The sequence below is a fragment of the Anomalospiza imberbis genome, chromosome 8, assembly GCF_031753505.1.
Source record: "Anomalospiza imberbis isolate Cuckoo-Finch-1a 21T00152 chromosome 8, ASM3175350v1, whole genome shotgun sequence".
In the NCBI taxonomy this organism is placed as follows: Eukaryota; Metazoa; Chordata; class Aves; order Passeriformes; family Viduidae; genus Anomalospiza; species Anomalospiza imberbis.
The window spans coordinates 21,448,853-21,468,378 of NC_089688.1; the positions used below are offsets into that span (position 1 = coordinate 21,448,853).

The 19,526-nt window shown below is 46.4% G+C and overlaps 1 protein-coding gene across 2 annotated transcripts in view; it reads left to right on the plus strand.

Moving 5' to 3' along the window:
- The window catches only part of HPSE2 (heparanase 2 (inactive)), a 104,876-nt gene that overhangs the window by 4,517 nt on the left and 80,833 nt on the right, over positions 1–19,526 (plus strand). Inside the window, exon 3 of one of the 2 annotated variants that reach the window (XM_068197766.1) lies at positions 8,911–9,072. The exons of the other annotated variant lie outside the window; for it this stretch is intronic. Within the exon in view, the coding sequence (XP_068053867.1) occupies positions 8,911–9,072 (162 nt within the window). The remainder of the gene's footprint in view (positions 1–8,910; positions 9,073–19,526) is intronic. 2 annotated transcript variants of the gene reach the window in all.

The following is a 19,526-nucleotide window of genomic DNA, read 5'->3' on the forward strand; positions in this document are numbered from 1 at the left end:
TCACAGGCAGCTGCACCCCACTGTGTGCTCACAGGCCACACTGGTGTGGCCCTCTCAGGCATTCAGATGTGAGGCAGCAACAGCAACAGGACTGCTTTGTATCATCCTTCATGGGCCCTGTGACCATGCTCGCTAGAGTTGGAATGAATCTCTGTACAGGGGTCTTCATCCTGTAAATCCCCCTCTGCCACCGTGGTGCTCTTCAGCCCAAGTATTCCTCACTGTTCCCTTGGATGGTTTTTTCTGTCTCTGTGGTGCTCTGCCTTCCTGACTATCAGACGTCCTCAGAGATTAACCTTACTCTTCCCCTGCACTTAACATTGTATTTTATTCCCTTTCAAATGGTCCCAACTATGCACACTTCCACCTTCTGGAAATTGCTTTTACCTAGGCCTGCCTTTAGTCTCACCAACCTGTTTTTTCCACTTCTTTCTTTCAGAGAGTGTGAGTACTCTCTGAGGGTAGTAGTAGTTGTTTTCCACTTTTATCTAAAATGTACTTAGTTTTCCTGAAATAAGGTGTCTCCTTTAGGTTTCTGACTAACTCATTTCTTGTTCAGATTATTAATGGAAACACAGACCTGGAACTATTGTGTGTTACCAGGGGTGTATGGTATTTTTCCTTTGTATGTGTGAACAGCCTCACCCCAGTCTAAACTGGTCATGTTTGGGCAGCAAAGGTAGTAAAGTGCATGCTCCCAGGTTATTGCCTGGGATGCCCATGAAGAGGGCGCATGTGGCAATTTGCTTTAGCACAGCGTATAAAACTGGCACAGCAATTTCATCACTTGCTGGCAGATTTGTCAGTACCTGACAGGGCATCTCCTGAAAGTGGATGCCTATGGTACATGTTCTTGGTGAGCCACAGGGTGTGCAGTCCCTGTTATGGTAGCATGGCTCTAGGTACCTCCTAGACTTCGCTAAATATTAGGTCATCCAATGTATTATATTATCACCCCACCTATGTTGCATGCCAGGTGGCTTCCATCCCATGCAGCCCCGACTTCGGATGGTCAGTCCTGGAGTCCACCCTATTTGGATAAGGCATTGGCCAGCCCGAGGTGTGTTAGAAACAGAAACCCAGTTTGATGTATGTCAGCCTCTGTGGTACCAGGAGGTGGGGCTGTGCCAGAGACTTTTTGACATTTTATGATCAAGAGGTGTAACGTTTTTAGCCTGAGAGACTTTTCCCTCCCTTAAATGGTGTTTCTCTGTATGTGCCCTGCTGAGTTCGTTTTTCTTCCCCAGCTGTGCTCAGCTTTGTGTTTTGTTATCTGGAGATGTGTTTCTTTGCACATGTCTGATTCCAGGGCAGGTACCAAGATGTAAGGTTTCATGCTCAGTCTATGTAGTAGACCTGCTTCTCCTTTTGCTGTTGGGTTTTTCCTAACAAGCAATCTGTTCAGCCTGTCCTTTTAACTGCCTCACATGAGCCAGGGACCAGTTGGGTCTGAGGAATGGGACATCAAGAAACACTGGTCTCCAGGAAAACAGGCTTGAGCAGCTCCTCTTTGGAGCAAAGGCTTGGGCTGTCATTACTACAAAACCTCTTCTGAAGCTGAGTTTGTTAAAATCTGACTTGCCTGCTGTCCAAGAGCCTGGTGTTGGAGTGTTACGTGCATGTGGAGTCCTGGTCTTGTTTCAGCAAGAGATGGTGCAAGTGCTGTCTCAGTGCCTGAACCTGGAGCCCATTTTGGAAGCTCCTTGCTGGTGCTCCAGTGTGAGTTTAGTGAGCTAATGTGGAGCCTCCTCCTCTGCAGGGTGATCCTCAACTGCCTCTCACCCTAAAGCCACAGAGCCAGCTTTGGAGAGCCTGGGTGGCACAGACATTGCTCCAGCTTCCCCTGTGCAAATGTGCTGCCAAGGAGGAGTCCAGTGGAAAAAGAGGAGTTACAGCTCGAGTCCTCAAAGATGTGTTGGCCCAAGTGCACAGCTTCTCACTCCTGTACCCAAGCTTTTGTAGACTTTTGTAGCCTTTTCATGGCTGAGAAGAGACCAAAGGACACTTCGTGTGTCCTGTGTGGGTCATGGCAGGGAGAGGGGAAGGGGACTACATTTGCATGCTATAGGTAGTGCATCAAAGAAGTTTCTCAGCTGAAGTGTGTATGGACAACACATTTCAAAAATACTCTTTTAATTGCTGGTAAGTTGCTTCCTTCTATTTTATCACCTTTTTTTTTTTTTTTTTTTTTTTAAGGGGATACCAGGCATCTGGAAAAATGTCCAATTACAAAAACATGTTTCTTAAGCCTTCAGTACTAGTCAGAGGATTTTGCAGTATAGTGTGGGAAATATCACATCATGCAGTGTAATGCTGGCATTCTGTGTATTCTTTCAGTATTGGATCCATTCCTTCAGGCATCCTCAGGTACCCAACACTGCATCTAAGCCTCAAAATTTGTCTGGCAGTGGGAACATATTTTCACTCTTGCTCAGTCCATACTGCGCAAGGGTCTTCTAGGATGCCATGCTGTTAGAACATCCCTGAGTGGAAAGGAAGATAATAATTACCTGAGGACATGTTAAATGACCTGAGGATTTGTTTATGTGGATACACAGGGGCTGGAGCTGACCCCAGCTAGGGCTGCTGTTCCCACTCTTCAGCCCCTTCTGGCATATTCCTGCCCTCCTCCATGCCTGGAGCCTGAGTTTGCATGGTGAGTTAGTTCAGGGAGCTCAGCTGACCAGAATTTGATGGTGGAGTTGTGATTGCACTTCAGCTTGCTCAGCTGCCAAACTGACCAATGCTGTGTGACCAGGCAGAGGTGTAGAGGACAGTGCTGGCAAAGGAAAGCCTGCATTGAAGGAAGATGAGACTGCAGCAGTCTCAGTCTTGGTCAGATTAAATCCTTCAAATCTATGTCCTGAAGGCAGGAAATCTCACCTCGTGTTTCTTTGCCGTCAGAAGGGTTGGTCCCCTTGTTTTCCTTATGATCTGTGTACTGTTCTTCTGCTGCTTCCCTTGTGCTGGCTCTGGCACATTTCTGATCCCCTGCTGAGCCAGCAGAAAATTATTTCAAGTTAAAAAAAAAAAAAAAAGCAGCAGCTTTACTGTGAATTTAGTGAGCAGGATTATGAGGATGATCATGGGGTATGAGGATACCTGAGCCAGAGAAAGGGAACGTTGTTGCCATGTGTCTGGGAGTGTCCCTTTGGCTCTGCCAGCTCATAAAACTCTTCTGAATGGAGAACCATCCTGTTGTCCTGGTAAAAACAAACAAACGAATTTTCCTTTATTCGAGGAATCATCTTCTGTTTCTAGTCACCCAGGGCCCCTTTTCTGTCTGCTTTGTGTCTCTTGACAGTTTAGACATCTGTCCTTTCAGAGCTTGAAGAGGAAATAGTTGTTTTTTTCACCCTCCAAGTGTTTCAAACACAGCCACTTAGAGAGGGCTGTAGCATTTCAGGCATAGCAAGAACTCAGTCCCCAAGATGGAAAGATCCTCTGATGTCCTTTGGATTTCTGGGATTTGCCAGACCTGGGGCTGCTCTGTGCCTCAGCAGAGCTCTGAGGCAGCCTCCTGCCCCCAAGATCCCAGGCACCACAACTGCAGGGAAGGAGCTACAACCTGCTCTGCCTCTATAAGGAGTCACAGGACTTAGCTGTTTCCTTAGAAATTAAAAATTAAAAAAAAAAAAAAAAAACAACCCCAGGTTGTAGAAATCACGTTACACAAGGTAAGGGAGATACAGCCTGAGCAGAAGATACTTCCAAAGATTGCCTGTTTATCTCAACGTTTCTTTTTAAAATAAAAACTGTTCGGCTATAATCATGCATGAAAAGTGCTTTAATAACTTCAGGAAAAGGTGCAATCAAGCAAATAACTTCTGATTTGTTAGATATTTGCTTGTGTAGTGGTGAGATAAAAAGATTCCTGTGGTTATGTATTTAATTGTTTACAATAAGCTTCCTAAATTCTATTTTAAAATTGCTTATTTTTGTTAGTTTCACATTTCTTTCCACGCTATGTCTACTTTGTATGAATTAAAAGTGATTCATGCAAAATTACATGCGCAAGGAAATACGTGACTCTTTGTACTCAACTATCCATTCTAAATTAGCAGTTGGCATTCAGGGAAAATGTTCTGAATTTATTATGGATTGGTCTCTGAAGACATTTAGGTAAGTAAAAAGTGGATCTAATGATAAGGATATTAGAAAATAATTGGAAACAATCACTGAGAGCAATCTTATGCTATAAGTAGACTAGGTGCTGACACACTAATCAGTGTAAAGAATATATATGTGAGGAGTAGGATGATGGAAGTGATCAAAGTCATATCTTTCAGTCATAGAGATTTTTCATCTTGGAAAAAATGACAGAGATTATGACAAATGCTATGAGCTCGGTGTCACACAGAGAAGAAAATTTGGGAATGATTATTTCCTTGTTTTCATGACAAAAGAAATAGGGAGCATCAAAATGAACAAATATGACTTTTTTTTTTAATATGGTGGGAAATAACTTCTGGAACTCATTGTCAGGGAATTTTTCCCAGCTAAAATAAAGGAATGATACTAATGTGTCAAAAATTTGCCTATTAAAGACAAACATGATGAGGATGCATTTTGTGGCTTGAGAAATCTTCCATCTTTCTAAATAAAAGTTGTGTTCCCAATTTCACAATCACTGGGCATTTTATAACAATTCCAGCATACAAATCTGTTTTTAAAAGCACTTTAAATTTGTTGGTTTAAAAAGTAGGTATTTTACAAGTTTGGCAATGTGAAAATCGTAAGACTTTTGCGTGGTCACTCATTAAATATCTATTTAATTTTGGTACTAACATAACTTTCTAATATTCCAATTTTTAGAAGAAGTGTTCAGGTTTTCTTAGAATGAAATCGAGGTGTTTTTTCCCTTTTGAATTCACTTTTCAAGACTGGAAATCTGAAGCAAACAGTCCTCTGAGGAGGATGGCTAAACTCAGCTTGTTCTGGTGCCATGGCAGTGGTGACTCTTGCTTTTGGTGGAGCAGTGATCGCTGTGGGCAGTGCTGGCTTTCACACACACAGACACAGAAAGATGAGTTACTTCTCCTCTTTACCCTTCTGTCACACCTCCCTCTGGCAATAACCACATCCCTCTGCCCTGTCCTTCCTCCTCCCATCTTCCAGGTGCTCAGCTGCAGTAGTCTGTGTCTGCTCCATGACTCCAGCAGCTCCTGGAATGGAATTGCCTATGGGCAGATGGTGGCATGAGCCATGGGAATGTCACCTGCACAAAGGCCACACTGACAATGTGTAAATTCTCGGCTAGAGAAGCTCACTCTGTGCAAGGGAAACCCGGCTCTGGCTGGGAGCTGTCTCTGCGTGCTGTGTGCCATCCTCGAGGTCTCGGCTTGGAACTTCTCTGCCCTCTGGGAACTGGGGTTACTGAAACCCCTTGGTGCAGGTGACTCACAGAAAGGGGCTGGTAGGGCTCAGCTAGTCCTGGGGTGCCGGGGAATGAGCATGGCTGCAATTGTGCCTCTCCTGAAGGGTGTTTTCTAACTTGTTCTTCAACATTTCCTTGGTAGTCTCGGTGACCTCCATGGGCGGCGTGCGCGAAGTCGCAGGAGATATCCCGAGGCGGGCCAGGGATGCGTGCGGGCGCTCGGACACAGAGCAGCCCCGGCCTGGCGAGGGGAGAGCTCCTGCGGGACCGCGGCTGCTCCGCCGCTCCCGGCGGGGTGTGACGGGCGCGGGCCCGAGGCTGTCCCGAGGCGGGCGCTCCCGGGGCCGGGATTGCCGGTCGGTGCGGCGGTGCCTGCGGCAGCCGCAGCTCACCTGGCCGCCACACGGGTGTGCTCCCGCTATTCCGCTCGGCGCTGCCGGGCCGGCACCGCGCTGCCGCTGCCGCCGCCGCCGCCGCGGGACCCGCGCCCGCCGCCCCGGAGCGCCGCGCCCGCCGGGGCCCGGCCGTGCGGCCGCGGGGCAGCCTGAGCTGGCCAGGGTACTGACCCGGCCCGCCGGGGCACGGCTCCCGGCCGGCCGTCTTTGGAAAACATTTGGCATCCTCTGGGGCTCTCACATCTGGAGTTCTTCTTTCGCACTCCTGGCAGGAGCTGCTCGGTCCCGTGTTCTGCTGAGCAGTTTATCGCTTTTTTTTTTTTTTTTTTTTTCACTCGAGGCTCAGGAAGGCAGTGAGTGCCCTTCTTCCCCTTCTCCTGCCCACTCGGAGGTGCCCTGCCCGGAGCCTCCTGGGTACTGTCCTTCTTTTTGGCTTCCATGCATCCGTCTTTTTTCTGTCTCCTCCTTTTAAGATTTGAAAGCTGTGAACTCCTTGTTGTCTGTGTCCCTCGAGTTGCTCTTGCTGAGAATTCCCCATGGCCTTCAGAAGCTGTGGTCTGCCACCCCTCTTCCCTCAGTGCTGCTGGTTCAGCAGAATCACGCAGAGGTGCCTTTGCCTCCTTCCCTGCACTGAGCACAGCCCGGTGGAGTAGGAAGGACCAGGCACTGAGTTCCTTGGTGAGTTCCATGTCCCAGACATCTGCCCACAGTCTAAACTGGAGTTATAAAGAATGTGGGGTCCACCTCCATCTTTAGGTCTTGGAAAAGTTTTTTGGGTCCCTCACCTATCTGAAAAGTCAGGACCTTGCATGTCTTGCCTCTGCTTCCTGAGTGTCTGCAGGGCCAGCTCTCAGAGAACCCCACGAAGATAACTGTCAGAGAGTGCTCTGACTTCTGTGCCCTGCCTGCCTTTCCCCACACTCTTCCAGAGATTTGTCTGCATGTGACTTGACATCCTGGTAGTAATCCCTGTCACAGCAGCTTTATCAAAACACTGCTCCTGCTCTTCATTCCTGGGCCTGCCCTCTGTCCCCAGGCCCTGCTGACAGTGCATGCAGAACCATCCCTGTGGTCCCCAAAGATGGATGTCACATAGGACCCACTGCCATGGTCCCCTGCACCCTCCAAGGTGCTGGCCCCTGACCCTGGTCCTGGGCCTGTGGTTTCTCCACATGGGTCCACATTTGCCCTGGTTTAGGTTTTAGAAGTCATCCATTCCTTTTAGGAAACAAACTTGTTTTGACCCAGCCTGGACACCCTTACAGCAGTTTAAAGAGAATTGCAGACAGCATATTGATCATCTAGTTTCAAACCTGTCTGCCTCTCAGTATTCTTCTCCTTCAGGGCCTCGTTGATGTGTTTGGCTTCATTTTTCCTTGGGGGTAGGAGGTGTACGACTCTTGCCTTCTGTTGTGTAGGAAGGGAAATCCATAACCCAGGAAGGTCATGGGCTCTAGGTGACTCCAGCAGCCCTTTCTCATGTGGGACAGATGTAGGGTTGTGTTTCTTAATCTTTAGTTTCCAAATATTTCACACAACAGAGGTTCAGGATTTTATCATTCATTAGTTCAGCAAAGGTAGGGTAGGCCCAAGTCTTACTCAGTGCCTATCCAAGAGAAGGTGCGCTAAAGCACACAGCTGGGGGGTCCATGCTCATTAGCTGCAGAGGAACATTAGTCCTTCCTCTTGCTCCATCCCACTGATGCCCTTGTGCTGGATGTAGAAATACTGAACCATATTTTCCTGGTATCTGGATGCTGCCCAGTATCCACTCCTGAGTATGCTAGCTGTGGGTGGAGGAGAGAATTCACATGGCTAACTACAGACCAAGGGTACTTTAATGACATTGCTGTTCTGAGTTTAGACAGCCTTTAGAGAAGCTCTACTCATCCCAAACTACACAGAAAAGAGGTAGAACACAGCCTGGGCAAGAAAGTGTTGTGTCTCTAGGATGAGGCTCAGAGACAGGAAGATAATGTGGCTTCCAGTCCTCCACCACATGTTTGGAGGCAGTTCCTTGCCAGCCCAAGATATAGCAGAGCTTTGAACCTGAGTTTGCTGAACCTGAGAAACAGGAGCATGACTTTTGGAAGCAACTTTGGTGTTTCTCGATGTGCATAACAATAAAGGAGCTGGAGAGTGTGTGTGGAGCAAGGTGTGACTCTTCTGACAACAAGCTTCTTCAGCAGCTTCTAGCTAGATGAGAATTGAACCAAGCAAAGATCAGCCTTGTGAGGCAAAGTGTCCTTATGCAATGTGGTGGAAGAATTCCAACTTCAATCCTTGCTTATCAGAGCTGGCTGCCTGAGGTTTTGTGAGAAATAGACACAGCATCTGGTGCCTGTGGATCTGAACATGTTGCAGAGTTTATTAAACTCATAAGGGACCTAGCAAGGACTAGTTTGCAGCACTCACCTTCTGGTTAGACTGACAGATCTTACTTGATTTTTGTTCTGCTTTGCTACTCCATCATTCCCTTTCCCCAGCAGGTGAGTAGTTCTAGGGTAGGGAATATAATATTCTTGTCTCATAACATGGCTTAGAAAATGCTCATATGAAGAGAAAGCAATTGTTAAATAATCCTTCTGCCTCCTGAATGTCAGGCATTAGGATACAGACACTTGTTCAAAGAGTCACAGGCCACTTGTTCACAGGCCATGCTGACCTGTGATAGCTGCAGTGAGGATAAACAAGGTGAAAACAAGCCTTCTTCATCACCTCTTTGACAGGCAAGGTTAAGTGGAAGCCAGGGGTTACTGGAATGGGATTTAGTCTTTTCTCATTATTTAGTGTCAAATACACATGTAACAGCGTTGTAATATAAATGTTGGGAGACTTTTGCACTCTCCTGCAAGGGAGGGGTCAGCATTGTAAGAAAGCAACAGCTAGGCAGGTAGAGGATGGAAGGGTCTGTAGGTTCTGTGAGCATATAACTTGAGCTTTGTGTGGGAGAAAAAGGCTTGGGCTGGGGAGGGTCATTTGGTAGGTGGATCCAAGGGGTTTGGATCCTTTTGTTGGGTTGCTCTTGCCGAGTGATGATTGTGTGACTGTCATATGGGCTGGAGCTGATCTAAGCATCTGGTGAAAATGAAAGCTGAGGTTTGGCCATCTCCCTTTTTTCTTTCCCTTTTGTTGTAGACATTGTTCGCAGCGACATTGCCCTGGATAAGCAGAAAGGCTGTAAGATCGCCCAGCATCCTGACATAATGTTGGAGCTACAGAGGGAAAAGGCAGCTCAGATGCACTTGGTTTTGTTAAAGGAGCAGTTTTCAAACACATACAGCAACCTCACACTAACAGGTAAGGCTGCAAGACCAGCTCTGGAGCCAGGAGCTGGGTCTAGTTCTTGCTAACTCACAGGTGTGTTAAAACCCTTGTGTTCCTCACCTCTGTATGAATCGGCATCTCTCTGGCTGCCTCTGTTTCCTACCAAGGTTACTGGGTAATGGGAGGGAAAGGACCAGCAGGAACTGGAGGTGTGGACTCATAAGGCCTCTGCAGCTGGCACCTATGCAAACACTCCAGATTTGGTGCCCCTGAACAGAACATTTTCTACAGTCTGACCTAAGCAGAATACCACGGCATGTGAAGTGCTGGAGAAATCTCCCTGCTAACTGTTCACGTCGATGGGGCTGCAGCAATTACTAAATTTGGAGTCCTTTAAGCTGCAGCTGATTTTTTTCTTTCCAGAGCATGCACTTTGTGTGAACCCAGTAAATATTAAAGAGCAAATATAAAGGGATAATGGCCTAGACAGAGATGAGAGGATACTCTTTTTCTGGCAACTGTTTGTATTATCCTGGGAATAGAATCTCGATGGAGGAGACTGCCACATTTTGGATACACATTTAATGGTGCTTGTAAAGGACTGATGTCTTCAGGCAGTGAGTGGGCAGAAGGATGGTATCCCAGCAGCCAAGAGGGTCCTCTCATATCTCTTCTCGTTATCACAACAGCTGGATGAGCCACAGACGATGGGAAGGAGGAAGAGACTAATAAATCAATCGAGACCCCCTTCTCCTCTTGACAGGTCCCTTTCCTGTGAAAGGCAGACAGGCATCTTACTTTTACAGGAGAGAGGGCCCTGTGCTCTGTCTGGGGAGGAGATGGCAGAACCCATGGTGGCCCTCCCATGCTGCTGGGCTGGGAGAGGCAAACCAGTCCTGCACAACCTCCCCCACTCTGCTGCCCCCCCTGTTTCAGTGCCCAGCCCCTGCCTTGAAGCCAGCATGCGTGTGCAACCTCACCAGTGAGTCCTGCCTCTCCTGGGGACATCAGCTGTGTTGGAGCTCTCGGGGACCCCATGGAGGTCGGATGGTGACACCAGCACTGTGGAAAGACTCAGCCCAGGGGGTCACTGGATATCGGGGCCCTGAGTGTAGCTGAATTGCATCATTCCTGAAGGCCCAGCATTTAAATGGGATCCTCAGAGCCGTTTCTCATTCTCTGTAACGTAATCCACTTGGCTGTTTATTCCCAGAACAACTGCTGGAATCAACATTGTCAGCTTTCCCCCTGACAACTTGCTTACTTTCCACTAAACAAACTTCCCTCGAGAAGTGAAGCTGCTCTCCCCTATCCTCCTTCCCTTGCTGCTTCAAAAGCTCTCTGGCATTGCTCACATTTTTTACAGAACCTGCAGAGCAGAGGTGCTACCTGGTTATCAGCTTAGCTCTTAGCCTTTCCAAGTGTGTTTACAGGATAGTTCAGAGGTTTTAGCTCTAACTCTCCAGGGTGGAGAGAGCAATTTCACCAGAATATTACCCAAAGAACTATTTTAATGTTCTTTAACTCCCTTTGAATGTGAGCAGAGCAACTTCATAATTGTTATGAAGTTTAATCTTTTATTTCATAGACATAGTCTGAGAACATGGTCTCTAGACAGCTAAGCATAATATTTAACTGGAACTCTACTAACTTGTGTAAATATTTCCCTTCTCTGTGATGGATCTGGTGTTTGGGGTGGGTAGAGGGGGTTGTACATCTGTTGCAGAAGGACATTTCTTACCTTCAAAATTCAATCAGACAGAGTTTGCTTGAGGACTTCTTTTTGTTCTGCACAGTGGGTTTGTACAGTGCTATAGGGAGTCCCCAGGTCATGAGGCAAGGTGCAGGAGCAAGAATGCAGATGTGGTTTGGGGAGCCCTTAGTGAAGGACTGAGTTTGCAGGGATGGAGTATCCATGGGATCCCTGAGAACAGGGTTTGCTCCTGGGGGTCTGTATTGAGGAGTCACTTGGCCTCACGCAGTGCACGTACTGTGGATGATCTCCAGTGTCCAACCCAGACTGGAGCAGTATTGAACCCCACACCTCTCTGTGAAAAGGGCTCCTACTACTGCTAGTTCTTCAATTGTACTCAAAAAAATCTAAATGGACTATCTTGCCCAAAGTCATATGAGAATAAAAGTGCTTGATGATGGGATAGCTCCTCTAGGAGAGCTTGAGAGATGAAATACTACTGTGTGGAATTTTTATTTGCTTATCACTACCACTACCACTGTAGTGATCTGGATAAAAAGTCCCATTCCCTCCTTCCTCCTCCTTCTCACAGGTAATATAGTTACATTAACAATTTGAAAGACTTTCAGGCCTCCCACTCTGCCTGCCAGTGTGGGCAATGGATTCTGCCAACAAACTTTCAAGCAGTACCCTCATGGGTTTAGGAATGAAAGCTCTGAGAGTGCAGGGCATGAATCTGCAGTCTCTGTGGCATCAGAGGGCTTTTCTAAATCTATTCACCAGTTGCACATAATTCCCAGGGTGTTCCTTATTTCAGGCATCAGGCAGGGCTGTGTTATACTGGGATTTAAGCTGCTCACAGCAGCAGGTACTTCCAAGGTAAGAGGGTGTCTTAGAATGAAATGTGTGTTTTTGTGCTAAGACACAACTGAGACTGAGTGAAACCAGGCAGTCTTTCTGGCTCTCACTCCTCCAGGAACACATGTGAGACTCTGGCTCTGAAGACCACTTTGGTTTCTCTCGTCGAGCCTTCCTCGGCTCCTGTCTGCAGGCTCTCTCTTGCATCTTGCCTCTGCTTTCTGTATGTGATCTTTCCAGGCTTACTGAGCCTGCCTCCCTGACATGAGCAATTGCCTTTGATCTGTGACCGTGCTATTTAAATGCTGTAAAATATTTTGAGGTTTATTAATCTTTGCTGTTTCCCCCGCGGTGCTCAGAGATGGGTATCTCGTTTCACAGATCAGCATCTCTCGTGCTCCCGGGTCAGTCCGTGGTAGAGTGGGGGGCAGAGCACAGCACTGCCTGCTCTCCTCTGGGAACCAGCTCCCTGAGCTCAGCCCACCCTGGGACAAGGCAGGAGAAGGAGTCTTTCCTTAGAAACAATTTGCTCCTCCACCGTTCACAGAACAAGCAGCGATTCTTTTTATGTTTTTTATCAGCTGGGCATTAGAAGTTGCAATTGTCACAGCAGGCTCCCGTCCTTCGCAGCCCTCAGAAGAAATGTTCAGGAGACAGGAAGGTCATTTTGGAGTCCTGGAACTGGGTGGAGGTTGGGGGGCCGGAAAGCACAACATTGGGCTGGCAGCAGGTGAGGTGTGAGGAACTGCCTCGGGCAGTGGAGACACAGCGTGCATGCAGATTTTAGAGCGAGCTTGTGGGGAGTGGGGCACCATCAGGCTTCAATAGACTAAATCCAAATTCTTCCACCTGTGGTGCCAGTTTGGGCTGGGGCAGTGTACTGCATTCGTAGTTTAAGAGACTGGACATCCACAGGCTTCTGCACTATTCTCCGATAAAGCCTGTAAAGCATGATGCATTAGGTGTAACTGAGGCTTCCCAAGAAACAAGTATGGACTATAAATTTCCCTTTAGGATTCCCCATCCAGAGGAAACAAAATAGTGCCCCACTGCTAATTCTGAAACATGGAGAAACAACTTTCTGCTATGCCTTCTGCCTGAAACTGTTGCACAGATTACTTCACTGCATCGAGAGACTAAGGATGAGAGCTCCCTGGCCTGTCCTGCCACACCACACCTGCACTGAGAAGCCAGTGAGGAGACTGGAAGGTGTGTGGTGGGAGCTCTCCATCCTGTAATATCATAGAGCACAGTGATTAAGGGGGCAGACCCTCCTCACACAGCTTGTAAGGTTCCCAGGTGACCCGGTGTGGTCACACCCTGCTGAGGGTGTTGTCACTCTCCACTGCGCTGAGAGAAGGGACTAAACTCAGATGGAGCTGATAGGAACAGAGCTGAGAGCTGCTGAAGAGTGCATTTCACTGTCTGTGTCCAGCACTGCAATCAGGTGTTTTACACTGGCATCCCACTACCCCATCACTAATTAGATAGATTAAACTCCGCCATAACAGCAGTTGTGATCTCTCTGTGAGGATTTTCCTCAAAAAAGTCTACTCTTGGAGATGATAGCAGCCATGCAGAGACCCTCTTTGCCCAAGGTAAGGGGTTTGGGGGTATGTGGTGGTGGTGACAGAGTGCACACCCACTTTTCACAAGGGGGTTGTGCAATGTGGCACGAGTGGAACCAAGCAGGGTAGGGCAGCAGAGTTTATGTGAGGCTACTGCAGAACACACGTGTGTGGGAGGCACAGAGCAGAGATGAGGGCAGTGTGTCTGTGTGAAGAGCTTGCTAGTGAGATACTGCCCCACAGAAACAGGCTTTTTGCTTCTCCCCAGAGACAGTGAGAACCCCAGTTATACTTGTCCTTTGGCAGGGAATCACAGGGATCAGGTTGAGCACCTGTGACATGGGTTTCCTGCATTTGTGAACCACCCCTGGTGGTTTTGTGGTTCCTGCTGAATGCTGTGGCTCTGGGAGACAGTGGTCCTTGAGCAGGACATGTTTGTAGGGTCAGAGGCTCATCCCATGGAGTGCTGGGTCTGAGAGAACCGTGGTTTAGAGGCTGCCCTTGCAAGAGAGTGTGTGTAGGAAGCAGGGCATGGGGTTGGGTGTGCTTTTGATGCCTTCGCTGCCAGGCAGTAAGGCCACTCTGGTTATTTTTGCTGGAATTTTCCTCAGATGGGTTTTATCCCCCGGATACACCTAACTGCATGGGACTGGAGGGTGGGCCACCTTGTGAGATGGTACCTGACAGGGTTGTTGCAAAGGTAAGCACAGCTTCCTTGCCTTTTGGGCATCTTGTTTGGGATCAGAAACCTCAGTGCCCCGTGGTCTGCACAGCAGTGATATGTATCACAGCTGTTTTAAGGGGTGCTGCACAGGAGTGGTCTGCACTGCACTGGCTCTCCAGCTTTCCTTCAAGGAGAGTGTGCCCTGGGGCTGTGTAACAGGCCTGGGAGTGTCTTTTGGATCAAGCTCCCTGCCCTTCTATCCATCACAGACCCTTACATCACACACATTATCCACAGCATTGTACTAAATAGATCTAGAAAGGACCTCAAGAGGGCATCTTCTAGCCTTTCCCATGGCAAATCTGTACCTGGTCTCTGCTTGGGGAAAGGTGTCTGGAAAGAGGCAATATCTATTGTGTGACCAGCTGGTACACTTGGAAAGTCAGTCAAACGCTGGGAGGCTTGAACCCTTCAAATAAAAAAAAAAAAAAAAAGTAGCATTCAAAGCTAAAACCACAGTGCAAATAGTTACCCAGAACTTGTCACCTTGAATAGCACAGCTGGGGTACTGGTGGAGGAGTGCTGTCAGCAAAGGGAACACAATAATGTTACCAGCCCCTGAGGGAAAGAGAGGGAGAGGCTGCTGTGAAACACTGGAGGCTGCCCTGGGAGGAAGGGACCAGGAAAACTGTAATGTCATTAAATCTCTACCTGCACCAAGCCCACAGTTAATGACAGCAGAGGTGCCAGCCTTTTGAGGACAGTTTGCAGGTGTCTTCTGAGATCTTGGGATCAGATCCAATGGAATAGTGCTGGGAAAAATAAATGTTGGAAAACAATCTCGGGTAACTGAGTGTTTTTGTGCCATTATCAGTTGTTTATATGAGCTCATTCTGAAACAAAGTGGCTGTTTGTTTTTACTACACAGCCTTGTGAGGGTGTTTGCTGTAGCTGAAATATATTGTATTCCTGGGTATGTCCATGTAAAGCCCGCAGGCTGCTGGGGCTCAGCTGTCAGACACCAGCATTGCCCAGGTTGTGGGGACAACTGTTGACTGATTCAAATGATGTGGCTTTATCCTTATTTTAAAACCTTCTCTGTGACGGCAATGATGTACCCTCCCTCAGCAGTCAGCTCTGGAGCCTAATTAGCTACATCATCATAGAGTTGGTATTTTTAAAATCTCTTGCTTCAGTTTAAGCCCATGATGGCATGTCCTCTCCCTGTGGACATGCAGAACAGCTTACAGCACTCCTTTTCTCTTTGCAGAAATCTTTTACATATTTGAGGCTTGTTATCATGTTTCCCTGAAGACTTTTATTTTCTGCACTGAACAACTGCCTTTCATTTGCTCTTTTCTCATGTCCATTTTATTTTCAAGTTGAATGACATATATGTAGCTGATTCTGCATCTTGAGATCCTTTTCAACCCTCTACAATTTTTTTGTGGCTCTGTGTTTTGTTGGGGTCCCTTGGGCTCTCTCCACTGGGCCTGGGATGTTTTTTAAGTGCATTGCCTTGAAATGAGACCAGTATTGTAGCTGTGGCCTTTCTTGACCGTGAAAAGCAGCAGGGTTATTTCATGTACCTGGTGTGTGACACTTCTGTCTGTATAATCATGGATTTTTTTTTCTACAATATTGCTTGTTCATGCGTGCAATTTTGTGTACTATTTCCCAACCAGCTGTGCATTTCCCATGTGGAATTTCATCTAGACTCTATTTTCCTAATTTTCTAATTAAAATGTTACACAAAACTGGAGGTAAATCCTTGAGAAAGTAAAGGTACAGAACATCTGTTGCCTCTATCTCACTCACGAGACCTTGTTGCGCTATCAAAGAGAAGTCAGGTTGCCTTCACATGGCAGGGCTATTACTTCCAGCCCTTCCTTGCAGATGGATTGTTTGATGATTTCTTTCAAAATTTTTCCAGGAATTGAAGTTATGTTGGCTGGCCTGCAATTTCCTTGGTTTTTCAGCCTGTTGAACATAGCCACTATATTTGCCCTTTTCTGATCTTTTAGAACCTCATTCATCTTCCAGGAATTCCTACAGATAGTTGCTGACGGACCTCCACCTATTTTAAAACATCAGACTTCTGTAGTTTTCATTCTGCTAAGGAGCTACTATAGATTACCCTTCTACTCTGATTCTTTTAATTGCATTAACTTTGTGGTCTTAATGTTATCCTTCTTTTCATGAAGTCTGAACCAAAAAAAGCATTAAGCATTCCAGCTTTAACTCTGTGAGTTGTTGACTATTGTGAAATTCTGTCCCAATTTATACCTTTTTGCTTCCTGAGACAGCTGTGAGCCAAACCCCTGGGATCCCCTGCCTTCTCTTACCCTAATTAGAAGTTTCACAACTCGTTTTGTGCTGACAGCATGTGTGTGTGTGAGAGAGGTCATGAAGGTGAATCTCTTTTTCAGGTGACACCCTCTAGTCTGTTAGGCCACACTTTGGCTTTCTCATTATCTGATTTGGTTATTGTTTTTGTAACTGTGGGAAATATGGCTTCTTGTGACACGTTCAGGATTTATTAAATTCAGTTTACTGCTCAATTTAACTAGCTGCACAAGAGAAGATATTTTATAAATTGTGAATCTTAAAATTAGCAGTTGTACCTACATTATAATATGTAATGTCATTACCAGAACCAGCCAGTTCTGGGTGCTGTGTAGAGAATAAAGAAAACACATAAACCTAACAGAAAACAGATTTTGGTGGAAGAGGGGGAGGGCTGACACGCACTAATAGCTTTGGAAGGGCTTGTGGCTTGTTCAGTGTCATAAAGCAATCTATTAACCTTTTCTCCCTCTTCAGGAGGTGCAGAACTCTTTGGTCTGTCTCTTCCCACTGATGTAGTTATCAAATGTCTCCTGGTTACCGCTGGCAGTCACTGCAGCAAGCATTTTCTGTGGAGCACTCAGCTCTTTCGCTCTGTCCGTCTCTCCTGGTGCTGCTCCTTTGTGCTCATCCACATCATCCTGATGGAGTTGACATTTCTCCTCTGCAAGCTTCAAGCCACGGAGGAGTCTGTGAATTACCCTAATCGTACCCCTGCGTTAAGATAATTTACATCTGTTCCCTTATCTTGCTGTGTGTTTACAAAACACTGTCTTTCCCAAACTCTCTTTTCATTTGGAGCAAAATCTCACTTGCCAGCCCTCTCAGATTACTGAAGCCTCTGTCCTTACAAAGCACTATTTTTATTCTGCCACTATTTCCCATTATTTTTCAAACAACTACAAACACTCGTTTTTGGCTTCCCTGCCTGTGGTGTTTTCCACCTTAATGGCTTTCCCCAGTTTTTCGCTGTTGGTGACAATCAAGCCTCAAGGAGACTCCTTCCTAGTTTTGTTCCTGTCGCTTCTTTCTCAATTTTTTTTTGTCGGTGCATTCCAGGAAGTTGAAGCAAGGCAGTGTCTGATGTCTTCCTTTCCCAGCAAATGTGTGGGCAGTTAAAGGTCCCTAATTACCAGCAGGTTCTGTGTTTCAGATGCTCACAATAAGCCTATGCTTCCGATCTCCCTGATTTTGTAGCCTAAAGCAGCCCCCCAGTGTGCCAGTGTCTGGGCTCCTTCCAGTCTTACGTTACACAGTGGTCTTTATACCTGCCTTTTGTACTACTGAGTTTCACCCCCTGCTTTTATGCTGGGCCCCAAGATCATCCAGAGCGTATGTGTGATGTTTCTCATCCTCAGCTGCACTAATGTTACTTTTTCTCTTTGCCAGCACCATGCTGAACTCTGACTTTCAACCCCTGGAACTTTCTTTGCCTCTAGCCACCAGGTTAGAAACCCCTTCTCCTCCCACACTAACGTAATGCCTACGTGCAGCAGTCAAACCTGGTGGATTTTTCTTTCAAAAGCTGAGGAGATTTGGCTCCTCAAGCTTCACTTTGCCAAAGTCCTGTCATACCTGCTCCTTGGTCCTGTGGCCGTGCAGGACAGACTTGTCCATCCTGTAGGTACAAGCCCTGTGTTGTTTTCCCGTACGTGTATTATCTTGTGCTTGGCTGAATTAAAGCACGCTTGGTTGGACGGTGGCCATTGAGCCATAGAAATTGGATCACAGGCTAAATGAAGGCTGTTTTGTTCACTATTTACTAACCTTCATTTGTGCTATCTGCAAGCTGCCTCTAAGGATCTTGTATTTATCTGAATGATTGGTAAAAACTGTGTCCTGTGGCATGGGAAACAAACAATGGATAGGTTTTTGTCTCATTAGCCACTTCTGTCCATCTACTTATGCCAAATTACTTCTATTAATGCAAGTTCTTAAATCAAGCTGTAACACCAGTTAGACAGGACTTGATTCTGTACAACATACGCTGGCTGGTAATTAGCTGAGACATGAATATAATTAATTATTGGTAGATTCTCATATTATCTTTTAATTACTCTGTCAAGTTCTGCTGTCAGCCTGACTTGCTGTTGGTCCTTAGGTCAGCAAGTCCTGCCAAAGCACCAGCATGGGGTTAGGGCTCACCTACCCTTCTAGAATTACTTGGCATTCCAAGATTTATTAAAAATTAGCATCAATGGGTCAGAGATCTCCTTAGTGCACTTGGAGGTGCAAATTATCCGGGGTGGGTGATTTAATAGTGTTTATCTAAAGCAGATGTTATCTAATTCATGTCTTGGTCATCAGTAAATGGTGATGTATATAATCCTCTTATGATTAATTCATCATCATATTTTTTTTTCATAAATACAGAGTGCCTTTATGTATATTTTCGTAGTTACACTGATAATTTTACCATGTGCACAAAATAGCACAGCTATGTCTGTTCATTTCCCTTCTTTTCTCTATATTTAAATTTCCACTCATAATTCAGCAAGGCATGAATTTTTTCATCATGCTTTTTAAATACTGTATTATTTTTCTATACTTTGTAATTTGCAGTTGGTTGCTATTTCTTTGGCATTACAATCATGGGTTATATTATCTTCTGTTATTGCTATCTATACCACTGCATAAGGATGGGTTTCCTGCCAAAATCCCCTTCCAGCATGGTGGTGGAATATGCTGACTTTAGCCATCACCTAAAAGCAAAACAACAACCAAAAAAAAAAAAACAAAACCAAAATCCCCTTTAAATATTCCTTTGGTTTCTTTTGTCTAGTATTTCCTTCCCAATAACTTAATTAGATTTTTTTCAGCCTGGAGATATTGAAGCATCTTGTGTATGTATTTTTGACTGGGATTACGATCCCGCTAGTTTTGCTCAAATACAAACTCGGAGAAGGTAGATGCCTATGTGGAGAGAACAGGAAACTCTGTGCCTGGTGAGTTCTCAGCATTTTTAAAAACTTCTCTGGCAAATTGTGACATAGCAACTCATTTTGCTGCAGTTGTAGGAGTATCGTTCATTTCAGCCCTCCAGCCAATATTCCTGCGTGTTTGCTCCCTGTGGAAAATACCGGGGTGGTATTTGCATGCTGCTGAGGAGCTTGCAGCCCGGGATCTGGGCTGTGGGACGGTGGCGTGCAGGACCCATCTGACAGCCAGAAGCTTTGTGGCTGGGATAACTGCTGGAGAAAACAGGGAGGAGAGGGGAAAGGCGCGGCTGGTGAGCCCGGCTTGGCAGGGAGTGGTGGGATAATCCCTGTGGCTGGACCCTGGCTCCTGCCCCACACTGCTCAGAGGGGGCACTGCCTGCTGCTGGGAACGCAGTTTGGTTCCCAAGGCTTCTTCTCCG